Consider the following 14621-nt stretch of genomic DNA (forward strand, 5'->3'; position numbering starts at 1 on the left):
GAACTGATCCCCCTAAGGTGCAACAATTATTATTTTACATTTCACCAAATCCTCAAAGATTAATGAATTAAATACAGACTCTTCTTCCTAATCCTCAGAATTATGAGCAAGGCAAGTCTACTTTGTCATAAAAATAATTGCTTTCTCCCATTTTTACAGAGAGTGCTACTAAGGCACAGACTGGTAGAGACTAACAAGATTAAGATACCAAGAGCAGACACAAATCGGGATTGGTGTGGGGAAGAAACTGGGATTAACTGGCAACCAAGGTTCTTAATTTTAATTTTTTACAGCTAAGTGTAACTTTTAAGTCCTTTAACTAAAAATCCCACGGTCTGGGATGTTGCCCTTCAGTCAGCTCTCAGGACAGCTGATTTCCAACTCATGCAGTGTGGCATGAACTTCACAGTATGTGTGTGATAGAACCACATACTCACATTCAGTTAACAAATCAGTAAGAGTGCAATATAGCTAAATGAGGATATCTAAGAATTAAAGCTACATACTGCTTTCAATAAACACCCAACAGTAAGCCAATGCTTTCATGCAGAGTAAAATAACCCAGTGGAAAAAAGAAGAAGTTGCCTGGCCCAACACTGCCACTTATAATTTAATAACCATTGCTCTCTCTTGACTTGTAAAAATTCTGGCCAATATTATTTATTATTTTCTATCAATATTAGATAAACATGGAATGAGTACATTGCTTTAAAACAAACTCAATTTGAAACATTTACTCTTACTGCCAATAGAAATGTAGCACATAACACTACTGAAATTTTACATTAGTTCATAAGCCTATTTGATTAATCTTTGTCTACCCTACTAGACTAAGTTTCAACAGAAAAGGGGCCATCTGTTTTGAAAGACACAAAAATTTAAACTAATGCAAAGACACACCAGTGTTGCGGAATAGAAAGACCCATCATCATAAAGATGTCTGTTCTCACAAAGTTTATTTAAAATGTGATACAATCCCATAAAAATACCCCTCACTCCTACCCATGGAGCTAGATGAACTGCTTAAAATTCATTTGGAAGAATAATAAAATAAGAATGAACTAAGAAAACTGATTAATTAAAAAAAAAGGAGCAAGGCTATTGCTATCAGATGTAAAGCATACAGTAAAACATTTCTAATTAAAAATGTGGTACTAAAAAAGTATGGTACTAACTCGTGAACAGATGGATCAATGAAATAGAAAAGAAAATCTAAAAAGAGACCAAACTGTATATGGAAATTGCTTTATAACAGTACAAGTGAATAAAATTCAAATGGATAATGAAAATAATTTTTTAAAATATATTTCCTTGTTTTAGAAATGTAAATGTTATTGCATGATTTCATTCACTTAATACTGCATAAAGTTTCACTGTTCGGCACTCTAATTTTCTGCATTTATTACCACTTCTAAGGATCTTGCTTAGTTACCAAATTAGAGTTGTTCTTCAGTAATGCTATAATTATTCAGAAAACAACTCTTGCACACAATATAATTTACAATGATAAAAGCAATTAAAAGTACAAAAGAACAGTGTACCTCCTTTTAAATCTTAAGACTGAATAAGCTCTTTTTATTTTCTTTCGAAAAAAACATGATCATAATAAATAATGGAATTGGTTATTACAAAAAGCAAACACATACTCTTTAGTGAATATCCCCCGAGGGCCAGTGGCTGTGCCCTGGCTAGCATCCAGTGAGTGTTTTTCCAGAATATTGCGGGCAGCTGGACTTAAACGGAACCTAAGAAAAAAATATGAAGGTTAATAGAACCAATTAACACTTACATTTGATTCAAATAGTTCTAAATGTCAACAGTTTTGCAAATAATTTTAAAAATCTTATAATAAAGTTAAAATGACTCCCACAGATGGTCACCGTCAAATAATCTGTACCAATTTATTTTATTCTTTAAACATTTTCATAAAAATTTAGTTACTATTTCTAAATATTATTTTAGTGAGAATAAATATTCATTAGGGGAAAGAACTTCTATTTCAACCAATTACTTTCACATGGGTGCTCATCACAAACATCAATTGTTTCTTCATATATTTTGTTATATTGTTGCTTCATATATTTTGTATTGTGGCAAATGATACCTAAAATTTACCATTTTAAGCATTTTTAGGTGTACAATTGAGTGGTATTTAGTACAATCACACTACTGAGCAACCATCACCACCATCTATCTCCAGAAATTTTCATTTTCCCAAATTGAACTCTGTATCTATTAAACAGTAACTCTCCATTCCTCCCTCCTCCCAACCCCTGGTAACCATTCTCTTTGTCTCTATCAGTTTGACTACTTCAGGTACCTCACATGAGTAGAATCATACAGTATTTGTCTTATTGTGACTGGCTTATTTCACTCAGCATAATGTTCTCAAGGTTCATCCATGCAGCATTTACCAGAATTTCCTTCCTACAAAGCTGAATCACATTTCATAGCATTTTGGACTTATGAGTTGTTTCTACCATTTTGCTACTGTGAATAATGTTGCTATGAATATAGACGTACAAATATCTCTTTCCAGTCTTTGCTTTCAGTTATTTTGCATATATATCCGGAAGTGGACCTGCTAGATGATATGGTAATTCTAATTTTCTGAGAAACTGCCATACTGTCGTTTTCCACAGTAGCTGCAGCATTTTACACTTCCACTAGGCAACAACAAGGGTTCCAAATTATCCATGTCCTTGCCAACACCTGTCATATTCTGGGTCTGGTTTGGTTTTTGTTTGTTTGTTTGTTTTGATAATCGCCCTCCTGAAGGGTATGAAGGGATGTCTCATTGTGGTTTTGATTTCATTTCCCTAATGGTTAGTGACAGTGAACATCTTTTTCATTTGCCTGCTGGCCATCTATGTATCTTCTTGGGAGAAATGCTATTAAAGTCCTTTGCCTATTTTTTAATTGGGTTGTTTTGCTGAGGTTGAATTGTATATATAAACATATATATTTTTTATATATATATATAGAGTATACCTAAGATTACATGACTAACAGTATATTTCCTTTAAGCAAAGTAGTAAACAAATGACCACACAGTCAGATAAAGAAAATAAGCCTGATTAGTACAGATTAAAACAGGCTGGGTCTAGAAATTAAAGCTAAGAAACAGAAACAACTGTGGAACTTGCTGCATTTCAGGGAAGTATTAAATAACTCTCATATGGGCCCAGTGTTATTAAATCTTTAGACTTTTCAAGAGAAACTGAAATTTTAGATTTTTACGTAAGATTAGCGACCAACCAACCAAAATAAAAATTTTTTTTTTTCATTCACTGTGTGGGCCCAAAAGTATGCAGAGTTCATAGGTCAGTAGGTTTTTAACCTACATAGTGGGGCCTCAGATTCATGCAAGTTTCTGATGATGACTGATCTTAAATAGGGTATACACTATTATTATCTTTGCAAGGGGAGAAGACCATTAGAAGACATCAGTGAGATTGTCTTCCAATTTTTAGCGTAAATGAAAGAGGAGACAGTAAATGGGAGTCAAGGCAACAGAGTCAGAAACACTTTGCACAGGGAATTTAAAAATCAATATTTCAGAAAGCAGGCCGGACGTGGTTGCTCATGCCTGTTATCCCCAGCACTTTGGGAGGCCAAGGCAGGCAGTTCATGAAGTCAGGAGTTTGAGACCAGCCTGGCCAACATGAAGAAACCCTGTCTCTACCAGAAATACAAAAAAACTAGCCGGGCAAGGTGGCACATGCTTGTAATCCCAGCTACTCAGGAGGTTGAGGCAGGAGAATCGCTTGAACCCAGGAGACCAAGGTTGCGGTGAACTGAGATTGCACCATTGTACTCCAGCCTGGGCAATGAGAACAAACTCCGTCACCGCCTCCCCCAAAAAAGCACGGTGGATTCTTTTCTGACAATGATAAAGTAAAGGAAAAAATGTTTAAGAATGAAGAGGTCTACTTTATGAAGATCTTTTTCTCATAAAGAAAAAGTAATGTTGTATAATTATATAGAATACTAAACAAATGAAATGTTAGAATTTATAGAGTTCTTCTATTAAAGCAATGTAAAGCTAAAGTGAAATGATGTGTATTAAGTTGTCTGTTTTGTTACAGAACAGACAAAACTGAGCTCCAGTCTGTGCCGGAAACTCATAATGCAGACTAGTTTGAAAACGAATGCATGTTAAAACACGAATTCTATTTTATATCAGAGAGACATTCGAGCTTGGAATTCCTGTAAGTAATTAGAACTCCATAAATGGTAACAGAGTATGAAGTTTGGTATACTGAATTCCATTCTAGACTTCTAAAACCTAATTCAACTTCAACATGGACACATACTGTTTGGTTTTCCATTGTGCAAGCAGGGCTTTCAGAGTACTTGGAACATAGCAGATATTCAATAACTATTTACTGAATGAACAATGATGGTTGAAAAAAAAAAAGCACACACTCTAAGGTCTGAGTGTGCTGAGAACAGCAACTTCTATATGATATACAACAATGTGCGAATATAATGATTACAACTCCGTAAGAACTGCCATAACCATTTTTTTTTTTACATCATCCTTTGAATAAATATACTCACCGTAGTGTCCCGGGTATGTGTTCCTTTTTGACAGGGATGGAAATCTGTGGTTCTGGTGAGGGGCGAGGCTCTGAAGGTTTTGAAACTGGTGGTGGAGGACCTACATCTTTGGGAATTTCAACATGTTTCCAATCTTCTCCTTCTTCTACTATCAAACCAATTAGTGAACCTAGCCGTATATTTTTACTTCCTTCTTCAACCTATATTTAAAAAAGAAATAACTGTAGAGAAGTAAAACCCCATGACTGCATTAAGTAGTTTATTCCCTTGTTGGGAAATTCTCCCCTTAAGATATCTTAATTTGAGCTAAAAGCTGCTTCCAAGACTGTTTGCCTCAGTCTTCCACCTGTCACCTTCTCCACATTCTCCCACTTATACCTTCCTTCACCATTCTCCTCTTTCCAGTTGCTAATGCTACCTTCTGAAACAAAGGATAAATCTAGAATGTATCCTCTGAGAGCCTTCAAATACACACATAAGATCCATCATTATCATCTTGTTTTTTGATGTCAATACAAATCCAAAACAGGAGCCTGTGGCTACATATCTTAACCATTTGTCTTTCCCAGACAGTTTCTATGCAATAGCTTCAGAATTCAAAAAGCTCAGAAGGGATTAATTCCTTCAACTTAGTCCAATCTACTAAAATTTACCTAATGCAAGAATCTTTTCAGTAAACTTAGTCTGAAAAGGTGAACATTCCAATGTATAGATAGAACTGGTTAACTATTCTGGTTAATGTTAAATATAGTCTACTTCTTTATATTTAATTATTTCCCTGTATATCTATTTACAAAACCTGAAAAATAAAATAAAACCTCATGAGTTTTTTATGGGTATATCAGAAACACAGTGGTGTCTCAGTTAATAAAGCATTTTTTCACAGATAATGCCAATTAACACTTAAATTGAAGATAATGTTTTTAAAAGTTAAGACAGATGTATTTTAAGCATTTCAGCAGCATTAATTTATAAAGGGTTAATTCTAATTTACTTATTAAAAATAAGTCCCTAGAAAACCTTCAGATAACATTATTTTATAAGTTCACTACTGGAAGAAAATGTCATTCCCTTAAAATTTTCTATTATTCCCTTTCAATTACTCTAAATAAGGTTCATTAGCTATATTTAATGAACAATAAAATGATAGGCTGCAGGATGTCCACTAATACAGTAATGATAAAGAAAAGCATAACTTCTAGAATGAGTTTGACATTTCAGAGTAACACTAATTTCAATGCTTACTGGTATGTTCACTATCGTTAATAAGGCATAAGTTATAAGGGGTTAGGAAGCTAAGTTTACTAATTACTGATGAGGAAGAAAAGCAGCAATGCTTTGATGAAGCAAAATATATATATATATGAAATTAGTATAGAAAGCTGAATAGGAATGTTTAATGAATTACAAGCTATGGAAGAATACTAAGAAATCCAAGAAAAATGTAGTTGCTTAGTTGTTTGTCACATACTAAAAAATTCTATTTCTGCAGAGTTCATTTTCTTTACTATGTCAAAAAGATGAATTAAGATTATTATCAGACCAATATTTGTCTTCTAAAAGTGTTTATAATTACCTGCGTGTGAATTGCTAACTCAAAAATCAAAGTAAAATGACTAATTTTCTTTAAAAATTTATACAAAAAAACACTATTGACATATAGTCCACTTGATGTTAATTCCTTTCGAAACTGAATCAGAAATAGGATCAATGTCCAAGTACAAAGAACATTATTCAAATGTAAAGCATTAAAAAAAAGTTTTGTTTTAAAAATATCAATAGATTTCTAAAATCTGAGTCAGACAACCGTACTAAATCTGAAACTGATACCTCACCTTGTTTCATTTACTGTAAATCATATAAACAATTCCATACATGCTCTACCAACGTAACCCTGGCACCTTCACAAGTAGACAATAAACAGTATTTATCATCATTTCAATTTTTATCATTATCTAAATATCAAATAAAATTTATTTTTAACCATTCACATTTTTTTATTTAAAAAAGTGACACCATGAAGCATGAAACCCAAATACAATAGACAAGGACAAGTGATGTACTACCATACAACTTGAATATATAACAGAAGATAAAATACAGTTGATTATAATTCCATTTAAAGTCATTAAAATCTCTATATGAATTTAAGATAATTTCTTCAACCTTTCCTATTCCTTTGGTGCAAACAGAGATCTTTCAGAGGTATGCTAATTTCCCATAGACATTTGCTTACATTGTGGGAGGCAAATATTCAAAACCAGTGTAGACTTAGTATAGAGAAGTATATAGTACTCTTTGCAAAACTGTTTAGAAACCAAGCAGGCCTCTGTAACTGTTCCCTTTCCTCTCCGAGCTACCTCCATGGATACAGTCTGCTCTACCAAAGCATCTGGAGCTAAGGACACCTCAAATGCCAGAGTTTTCCTATGCACTCAGCTTACTTGACCAAAGCCCTTTCTTACTCTTGTGCCAATAATTTCTTAATATTAAATGTAGGGTTTTTACACATAGCTCTATTAACTTAGAGCTCAATATTGAATGTTGAGTCTCTCATTTCAAATATTAGCCTTCCCTTCCAGTTGTGTACAGAATTCCTGAGTTTCAATGCTGGCTCCACCACTTACTAGTTATGTGACCTTAGTAGTTTCCTTATCTCACCATGCTTGCTTTCTGAGTTGTAAGATGCAAATAATAGTAGCTATTTCACATTGTTGTTATAAGGAATAAATGAGTTATATGTAAGGCCCTTAGAATAGGGTCTGGTAGCTAGTAACTTGTTTTCATTTTCATTGTTAAAGGTATTATTATTGTTGTTGTTACTGCTGTGGTGTTTTCCTTCAAATTACAGATTTTTTTAAAACAATACATTCAACATGGATCAATATTAGACTACAGGGGACTGTCCCCTTGGTATGGGTTAGAAATTCATGCCTAAAGGTTTAGCATGTGGCTGGCATCACTAAAGGGCAAACATCAACATATACGATAATGGGTAGTAAGGCCTGTGACAAACTATTTCTTCATAATTCTCATACAGAGGCTGAGGTCACTAGTGTGAGGCTTCTGTACCAGAGACTTCTCACATCTTAACCAATGAATCACCTGCAAATGTGCTACAAACAGCTCACCTAAGCTCATCTGTGTACACAAGGATATGAGAGGCAAAACATTTACAGCAGTATGTCCAACAAAGAAATTGAGGGGGTTCATTCCATTAAAGGTGCAAGTAAATATTGTCTGTTTTAATCCTGATATTTTAAAATCAGTACATTAAGTAATTATTTAAGTATTTTTATTCTTTAAAATAGAGCAGTTTGAAAGCTACCGAGTGACTACTGACAGAGCATGTGCAGCAGTTAGTGGCGATGACCTGGGTCACGTGACTGACTTACCTGGTTCATCACTATGATTTTCCATCATGGTGTGAACCATTATACAGTTTTGAACTGTTTTTACTCTTCAATGTATACTGTTTATCTTATATGGACAATGAACTTTGGTTTATAAGGAAGTACATAAGAAATACTGAAAATGAAAACAAATCAATGATAAGCTAAAATACAAAGGGGAAGAAGAAACATTCATTAAGCCCTTGAATAACAGCTGTCTGGCTTTCAAGTCTCAGGCACTGTTCTAGCACAACATTAACTCACTTAATCCTAACAACTTTCTGAGGTAAATACTATCATTATTCCCATTTATAGATGAGAAAATTAAAGCACAAAGAGCTTATGTAACTTGCTCAAGATCACAAGACAAGTATGTAGCAGAGGCAGGATTTAAATGTAGTCTGACATCAGAGACGGTATCCAATATAATCGCTACCAAATCAATAATTTCCCAAATCTGTAAATTATATCCAACTGATCAAAATTTATCGTGCAGCACCTCAAGATGATGCCGGTATTTTAAAAAAACAAATTTAAAAGGTATAAAGTAGATGTAACAATTTAGCTTTTGATTCATAGGGAACATAAACTATCTTTCCTCACAATGTGTCATAACTATTTCAATATGAAAAAATTAGAGTTGAGAATATCTTCCATTTAATAGAATCTGCTCTGAACTCTGAGAGGCTATTTTCTTAATTAAAAATATCATGGTCTAGAGAGAAGAATCAATTAAAGGCTCTACAACTTCAAATTTCAACCATAAACTTTCAAACCATTAAAAGGCAACTTTGAATGGGATTGTGGGCAACTTAATGAAAAAATAAGGGTGGGGAAGGGGAATCTAATGAATACAGTAGTATTTAAAAATGTATTCTTTAGAAAAATACCAATGACACAGTATTTGAGTGAGATAAAGTGAAGAAACCAACTGAAGAATGTGAATAGTACTGAGAATAATTATTCTGCTGTTTTTAGTATTCAGGTGATCAATTAAAAAAAATGTGTTTTTAAAAAAATTTTCTTTAATACTCATGGATGTTATTTTTTAGGAAAAAATTCTACTTTTGAAAATTGTTTTGAATAAAGGTCTATCAATAAAAATCTATCAATAAATATATTGCTAGTCAATAAATATATTGCAAACATTACATAAATGTAAATAATTTTAACATCTTATACGCTTTTCATCCTCACAAATATCCTAATTGGTGTGCCAAATTATATAGCAACCCCAAATATACTGGAAGCCAAATTAGAGAACCTCTAATAAACCCTCTAAATATGTCATCCTAAGATTCTACTTTATTATCATTTAAAACAGCTGTTCAATCTGCTAAATACTAACTTTAAGAATAAGCTGATGAACTGATCTTTAAGTGTGTAATAACTGAAGTATTTTTGTATGAAAATTTACTAGTTTTGACAGGGCATGGCGGCTCACGCCTGTAATCCCAGCACTTTGGGAGGCTAAGGCGGGTGGATTACTGGAGGTCGGGAGTTCGAGACCACTCTGACCAACATGGAGAAACCTGTCTCTACCAAAAATACAAAATTAGCCAGGTGTGGTGGTGCATGCCTGAAATCCCAGCTACTTGGGAGGCTGAGGCAGGAGAATTGCTTGAAGCCAGGAGGTGGTTGTTGTGGTGAGCCAAGATTGTGCCATTGCACTTCAGCCTGGGCAACAAGAGTGAAACTCCATCTCAAAAAAAAAAAAAAATTTACTAGTTTTTCCCTGATAAAATTGCAACATCTTGTTGTGAATAGACTCCCAAATACTATCCAAAAAGCATGTGGAATAATAATAAAGCCATGAAGGACTAAAATATACAGTCTTTTCTTTGGCAAGAAAATAGTTGTGCCAGTAAAGCCACTATCAACTATATGCACTTTCACTCCCAACCTTTTTCAGAGCATAGGGGCCAGATGAATTGGCACTGCTGACCCGCTGACATGATTAGCAATTTGAAACGTATTATTTAGCAGCTAAGTGGAAAAATGCTATCAATTCTGGAAGATTTCCACAGCCAAACAATCCAAAATTGGGGCCAAGAACACAGTTTGCCAAAAGCACACATAATAAAAAGTAGCTAGGTTTATTACATGGTAATTCAAGCAATATTTTTCAACATGCTGCATAAATTTGTCAAGAAAACTATTTTTGGTATGAATATTTATATTTTCCCAATTACAAACGTATAGAAATTTTAGCCTTTGATTCATATTCCTAAAAGGAAGTTAACTGTATTATCAATATGTTTCAACCTGGAATGTTACATCTAGTATCCAATATCAGAGATGATAAGTAAAGGAAGTTTAACATATTAGAAGTTAAAAATACAACATAAGTGCTAGAAAAAAAAAGGAAAAGAGGATTTTCTAGTAAGAAAAACAAATAAAAAACTGTCTCTAGATTTGCACCTAGTTAGAGTATAGCATTCTGAAGTGTAGTCTTTGAATAGAATATACAAAGGAAGGTGTTATGTCTATGTTCAAAGCGGAGGTAAGCTGGTGGCTCAGAACTAAAAACACATCCACAAGGGACTGCTAATAGACATGCAGCTCATCTGTACAAATCAAACTCCAGAGGCGCAAATGGATACTTATTATCCAGTTGCAACCAACCAATACAAATTACTAGGCAAACATACAGACTGACTTGGGGACTGATGGTCACCAAGAGCTGAGGAAACAATTGTAATAATGGGAGAAGTAACATTTATTGAGCAACTGAGTAACAGGTCTTGAGATGAGCATGTATGTACTCTCTCAGTCTTCCCTACTGTCCCATGAGGCAGGTATTTATCATCTCTACTTTAACATGAAGAAAAAGGCACAGGGGTTGAAGACTTTGCTAATCATTACATAACTAATAACTGGCAGAACTTTTTAGATATAATATGAATCAGTCAGCGGGGTGATTCCAGGGTCCACAGTCTTAGCTGTTCCACCATACTATCTAGTAAACTTTCTAGAAATTAAGAAACAAACATGCTGGTTGGCTCCATCAGGGAATATACCACATAATGCTAAATAGTCATGTTTTTACCACATGTAGCTCTGAGCATTTTATTTCACTTACTTTTCACATAAGCTCTAACATTCCATTACAAAAATAACCCACATTACAGAAAATTTAGAAAATACAGAAAAACAGGCTACTAGACCTTACCTCTAAAACATTTTAAACACTTGAGTTAAAAATGTATTATGTAGTAGACCATACACATTAAAAATAAGGAGGCAAAAATAAAAGGTAATTTTACTACAATGAACTTTACACTCAAGAACTCTTCATCCTGTTGAAGACAATTAAAATAAAAACATACCACGATTTTGGCCAAGATTCCATCATCGCTTGCATCTAAGGTAACCACAGCTTTGTCAGTCTCAATTTCACATAATGCATCTCCAGCACTCACCGCTTCACCTACAAAACAAGACTGGGTTTGTTTTGTTTTTTAAAATATAAATATTACTATGTATACATGTACATACGAATAAAACATAAACAAATACCAAAATATTCCATAGCTATATCTAGGTTGTGTAAATACAAGTAATTCTCATTGTTTTTGTGTGTGTGTGTGTGTGTGTGTGTGTATGTGTATGCTTTGCTGTAATTTCCAAAAGCTCTATAACAGACATAAATTATACTTGTAATAATAAAAAAGCTATTACAAAGATTATCGAGCATGTAAAAATGAAATCAACTTTAGAGACAATAGCAACAAATGTGTATTCACCTTTGAACAAATCAATTCCAGACTCCATACCCCCTTACTTTTTCAAACATTTTGACTATACTCCTTGAAGAAAAGTTTTACAATTAGCAGTACTTTGGGGTTCACATCTTAGGGCAAATTCAAAAAACCTGTTGCCAGCACACAGTATAAATGAATAAAACATATAAAGCATAAAAAGAGAAAATCAAAGACACAACTGAAGTCAAATACGGATCACTTCTCTGCAAAAGAAAATATCTGGAAACTCAAAAACATTGAGGAAGACCTGAAGTTACAGGCTTACTAGCTTCTGGATCTAGGAGCAGGTTTGGAGTAAACAGGGGGAAAGAGGTACAACAGTTTCCTTTAGGGATTAAAGGGAACTAAAAGTAGTTTGTTGGATATAGGAGACTCAAATCAGATTCACTACTTGAAGCTAGGGCTACATCAGGGTTCTTCTACTCATAACGTGAGGCTGATAAAATGCACAATCAAAACCTGTTGACTGAGACTATGATTCTAATCAGCAACCACGGGTCTAGGAAGGTGGGGACCAGAATACTGCCTCAATACCAGGAACAGAGTCAAGCCACCCTCTGACTTCAGGGCTGTATCTACCAACGTCCCCAATATCAATTGCAAAATTCCTTGGGTGGTGGCGGGGATTGAGGGGGAACTGTGTAGGAGGGAAGACATTAAAGCATAAACTTTCCACTTAAAAGTAAATTGCAGAAGTTCTGAGACACGGCCGGGCGCGGTGGCTCAAGCCTGTAATCCCAGCACTTTGGGAGGCTGAGGCGGGAGGATCACGAGGTCAAGAGATCAAGACCATCCTGGCTAACACGGTGAAACCCCGTCTCTACTAAAAATACAAAAAATTAGCCGGCGTGGTGGCGCGCGCCTGTAGTCCCAGCTACTCGGGAGGCTGAGGCAGGAGAATGGCGTGAACCCGGGGGGCCAAGCTTGCAGTGAGCCAAGATCTCGCCACTGTACTCCAGCCTGGGGCATAGAGCAAGACTCCGTCTCAAAAAAAAAAAAAAAAAAAAAGAAAGTTCTGAGACACATGAAGAAATCAAATGCTAAGAAAGCAAGCCACAAAATCAATAATTGTAATAAAAATTCATTTCAGAAGCAATTTATTTAGTGCAATCTGTCAAAGATTGTAAAATAAGTACTTGAGGATATCCAAAAACATAAATGAAAGTAAAAGAGCCATCACAAGAACAAGAAATTTAAAAAAAAAAAAAGTATCAGGTAGAAATTTAAAAAAATTAGAAATCTTAAAAATGACAAATTAAGTAATTGAAATAAAAAGAAACAACAGAATATATTCTAGACAGGGAACAGTGAAGGTATGAATTAGTAAATTCATGCAGGCAGACAAATAGATACAAACATGAAAAAAAAAAAACAAAACAAAACAAAAAACAGAAAAGAGCAGTTAAGTGACAAAGACTGAGGCTGCAATGTTTGCTAATGGAGTTCTGAGGGAATACGCTAGAGGCAATGGTGGAGAAGCAATACCTGAAGAAACAGTGGCTGAGAATTTCCCAGAACTGGAGATGTATACTCTCATCATCAAAGAGTTTTGAATGAGTTTAGGGCCGGTGTACTGACTAGCAGGGGGCATAAGGGATCTGTGTAGCTTGCTAAGAATGTTCTAAATCTTGATCTAGGTGGTGGTAACATGAGTATACATGTATATAAAATTTAACTGAGCCTAAAGTTTATGCAAGTTATACCTTGATAAAAAAATTAAACAGAAAAAAGAGCATTAGACCATATAAATATGAATCCATATTAGATACAATGTAAAGAGATAGCATACTATCAATGATAAAAACATAGTCTTTTAAAAATCTATCAAAGGGGAAAAAAAACAGATTACCTCAATGGAAAGACTGAGAGCACACTTAGCAGCTGCAATAAAGGTCGGAAAACAATGAAGTAATATCTTCAAAAGACTGAGGAAAAATAACTGTCTAGAATTTTATATGCTGCCAAACCATCATTTGAGAACGAAAGAGAAGTATTATTTAGACATATAAAGGCTAAGAAATTTTACCATCTATTAAAGATCTCTTTAAAAAGCTCTTACAAGATGCAGTTCATTAAGAAGAAAAGTGGAAGCAGATGGAACCCATGGGATATAAGAAACAAGTTATTGTGAAAATTACTAAAATGTTAACCACTTGTATTTTTAAAGTAATGTTTGAGGGTTTAAAAAGTGTAAAACTCAAACTCTAAACAATAATAAGATAGGTAAGGAAATGTTTAGATGCATGCTAACAACTTTGATATACTCAGTTGGTGCAAAAGTAATTTTATTTTTACCACATTACTTTCAAAAATCGCAATTACTTTTGCATCAACCTATAATAGGAAAAAAATACTGAATAACACTAAACGTAATTGGCAAAATTAAATTTAAAATTTAAAAACAAATATAATCTACAGCATTAGAAAAACAGAGGAAAAATAAAAAATAAGGTGATTAACTGAAGGCAGGCACATAGAAAGAAAAGGCAGAGGATAAAAATAAAAATGCACAAAAAATGGTAGAAATAAGTATCAGTAATCACAATAAATATAAATGGATTAAAATCACCCATTAAAAGTAGAGATTATCAAAATGGATACAAAAATAAAATCTAGGTAAATGTAGCTTACAAGAGATAGCCCTAACACAAAAACAGAATAAAAAATAAGGGGATAAAAAATAGGTAACATATAAATACACCTCCTCACACATCAAAAATAGCTGGAATAGCAATATTAACAGGCAAGCACCATAAGAGGAAAAAAAAGAAAATCTAAAACACTAAATTAATAAATATGCTCTGAATGTTCACAGTACAGAAAGTACTTCATTTGTGTACCAAGATGTTCAAATTGATAGTTACATTTTTAGGTAAAACAGTTCAGAGACACTAATATAAGT

General features: G+C 34.0%; 1 protein-coding gene across 3 annotated transcripts in view; it reads right to left on the reverse strand.

The window, feature by feature from the left end:
• Positions 1 to 14621, reverse strand: part of PDHX (pyruvate dehydrogenase complex, component X) — a 74191-nt gene that overhangs the window by 30797 nt on the left and 28773 nt on the right. For 2 of the 3 annotated variants that reach the window (XM_011965530.1, XM_011965529.1), the window contains exons 3-5: positions 11285 to 11385; positions 4564 to 4763; positions 1647 to 1745 (exon numbers count right to left, since the gene is read on the reverse strand). In XM_011965530.1, the coding sequence (XP_011820920.1) occupies positions 1647 to 1745; positions 4564 to 4763; positions 11285 to 11385 (400 nt within the window). The remainder of the gene's footprint in view (positions 1 to 1646; positions 1746 to 4563; positions 4764 to 11284; positions 11386 to 14621) is intronic. The other variant, XM_011965532.1, reaches the window with a different exon arrangement.

This window comes from Mandrillus leucophaeus, unplaced genomic scaffold, assembly GCF_000951045.1.
Source record: "Mandrillus leucophaeus isolate KB7577 unplaced genomic scaffold, Mleu.le_1.0 Scaffold73, whole genome shotgun sequence".
Lineage (NCBI taxonomy): Eukaryota > Metazoa > Chordata > Mammalia > Primates > Cercopithecidae > Mandrillus > Mandrillus leucophaeus.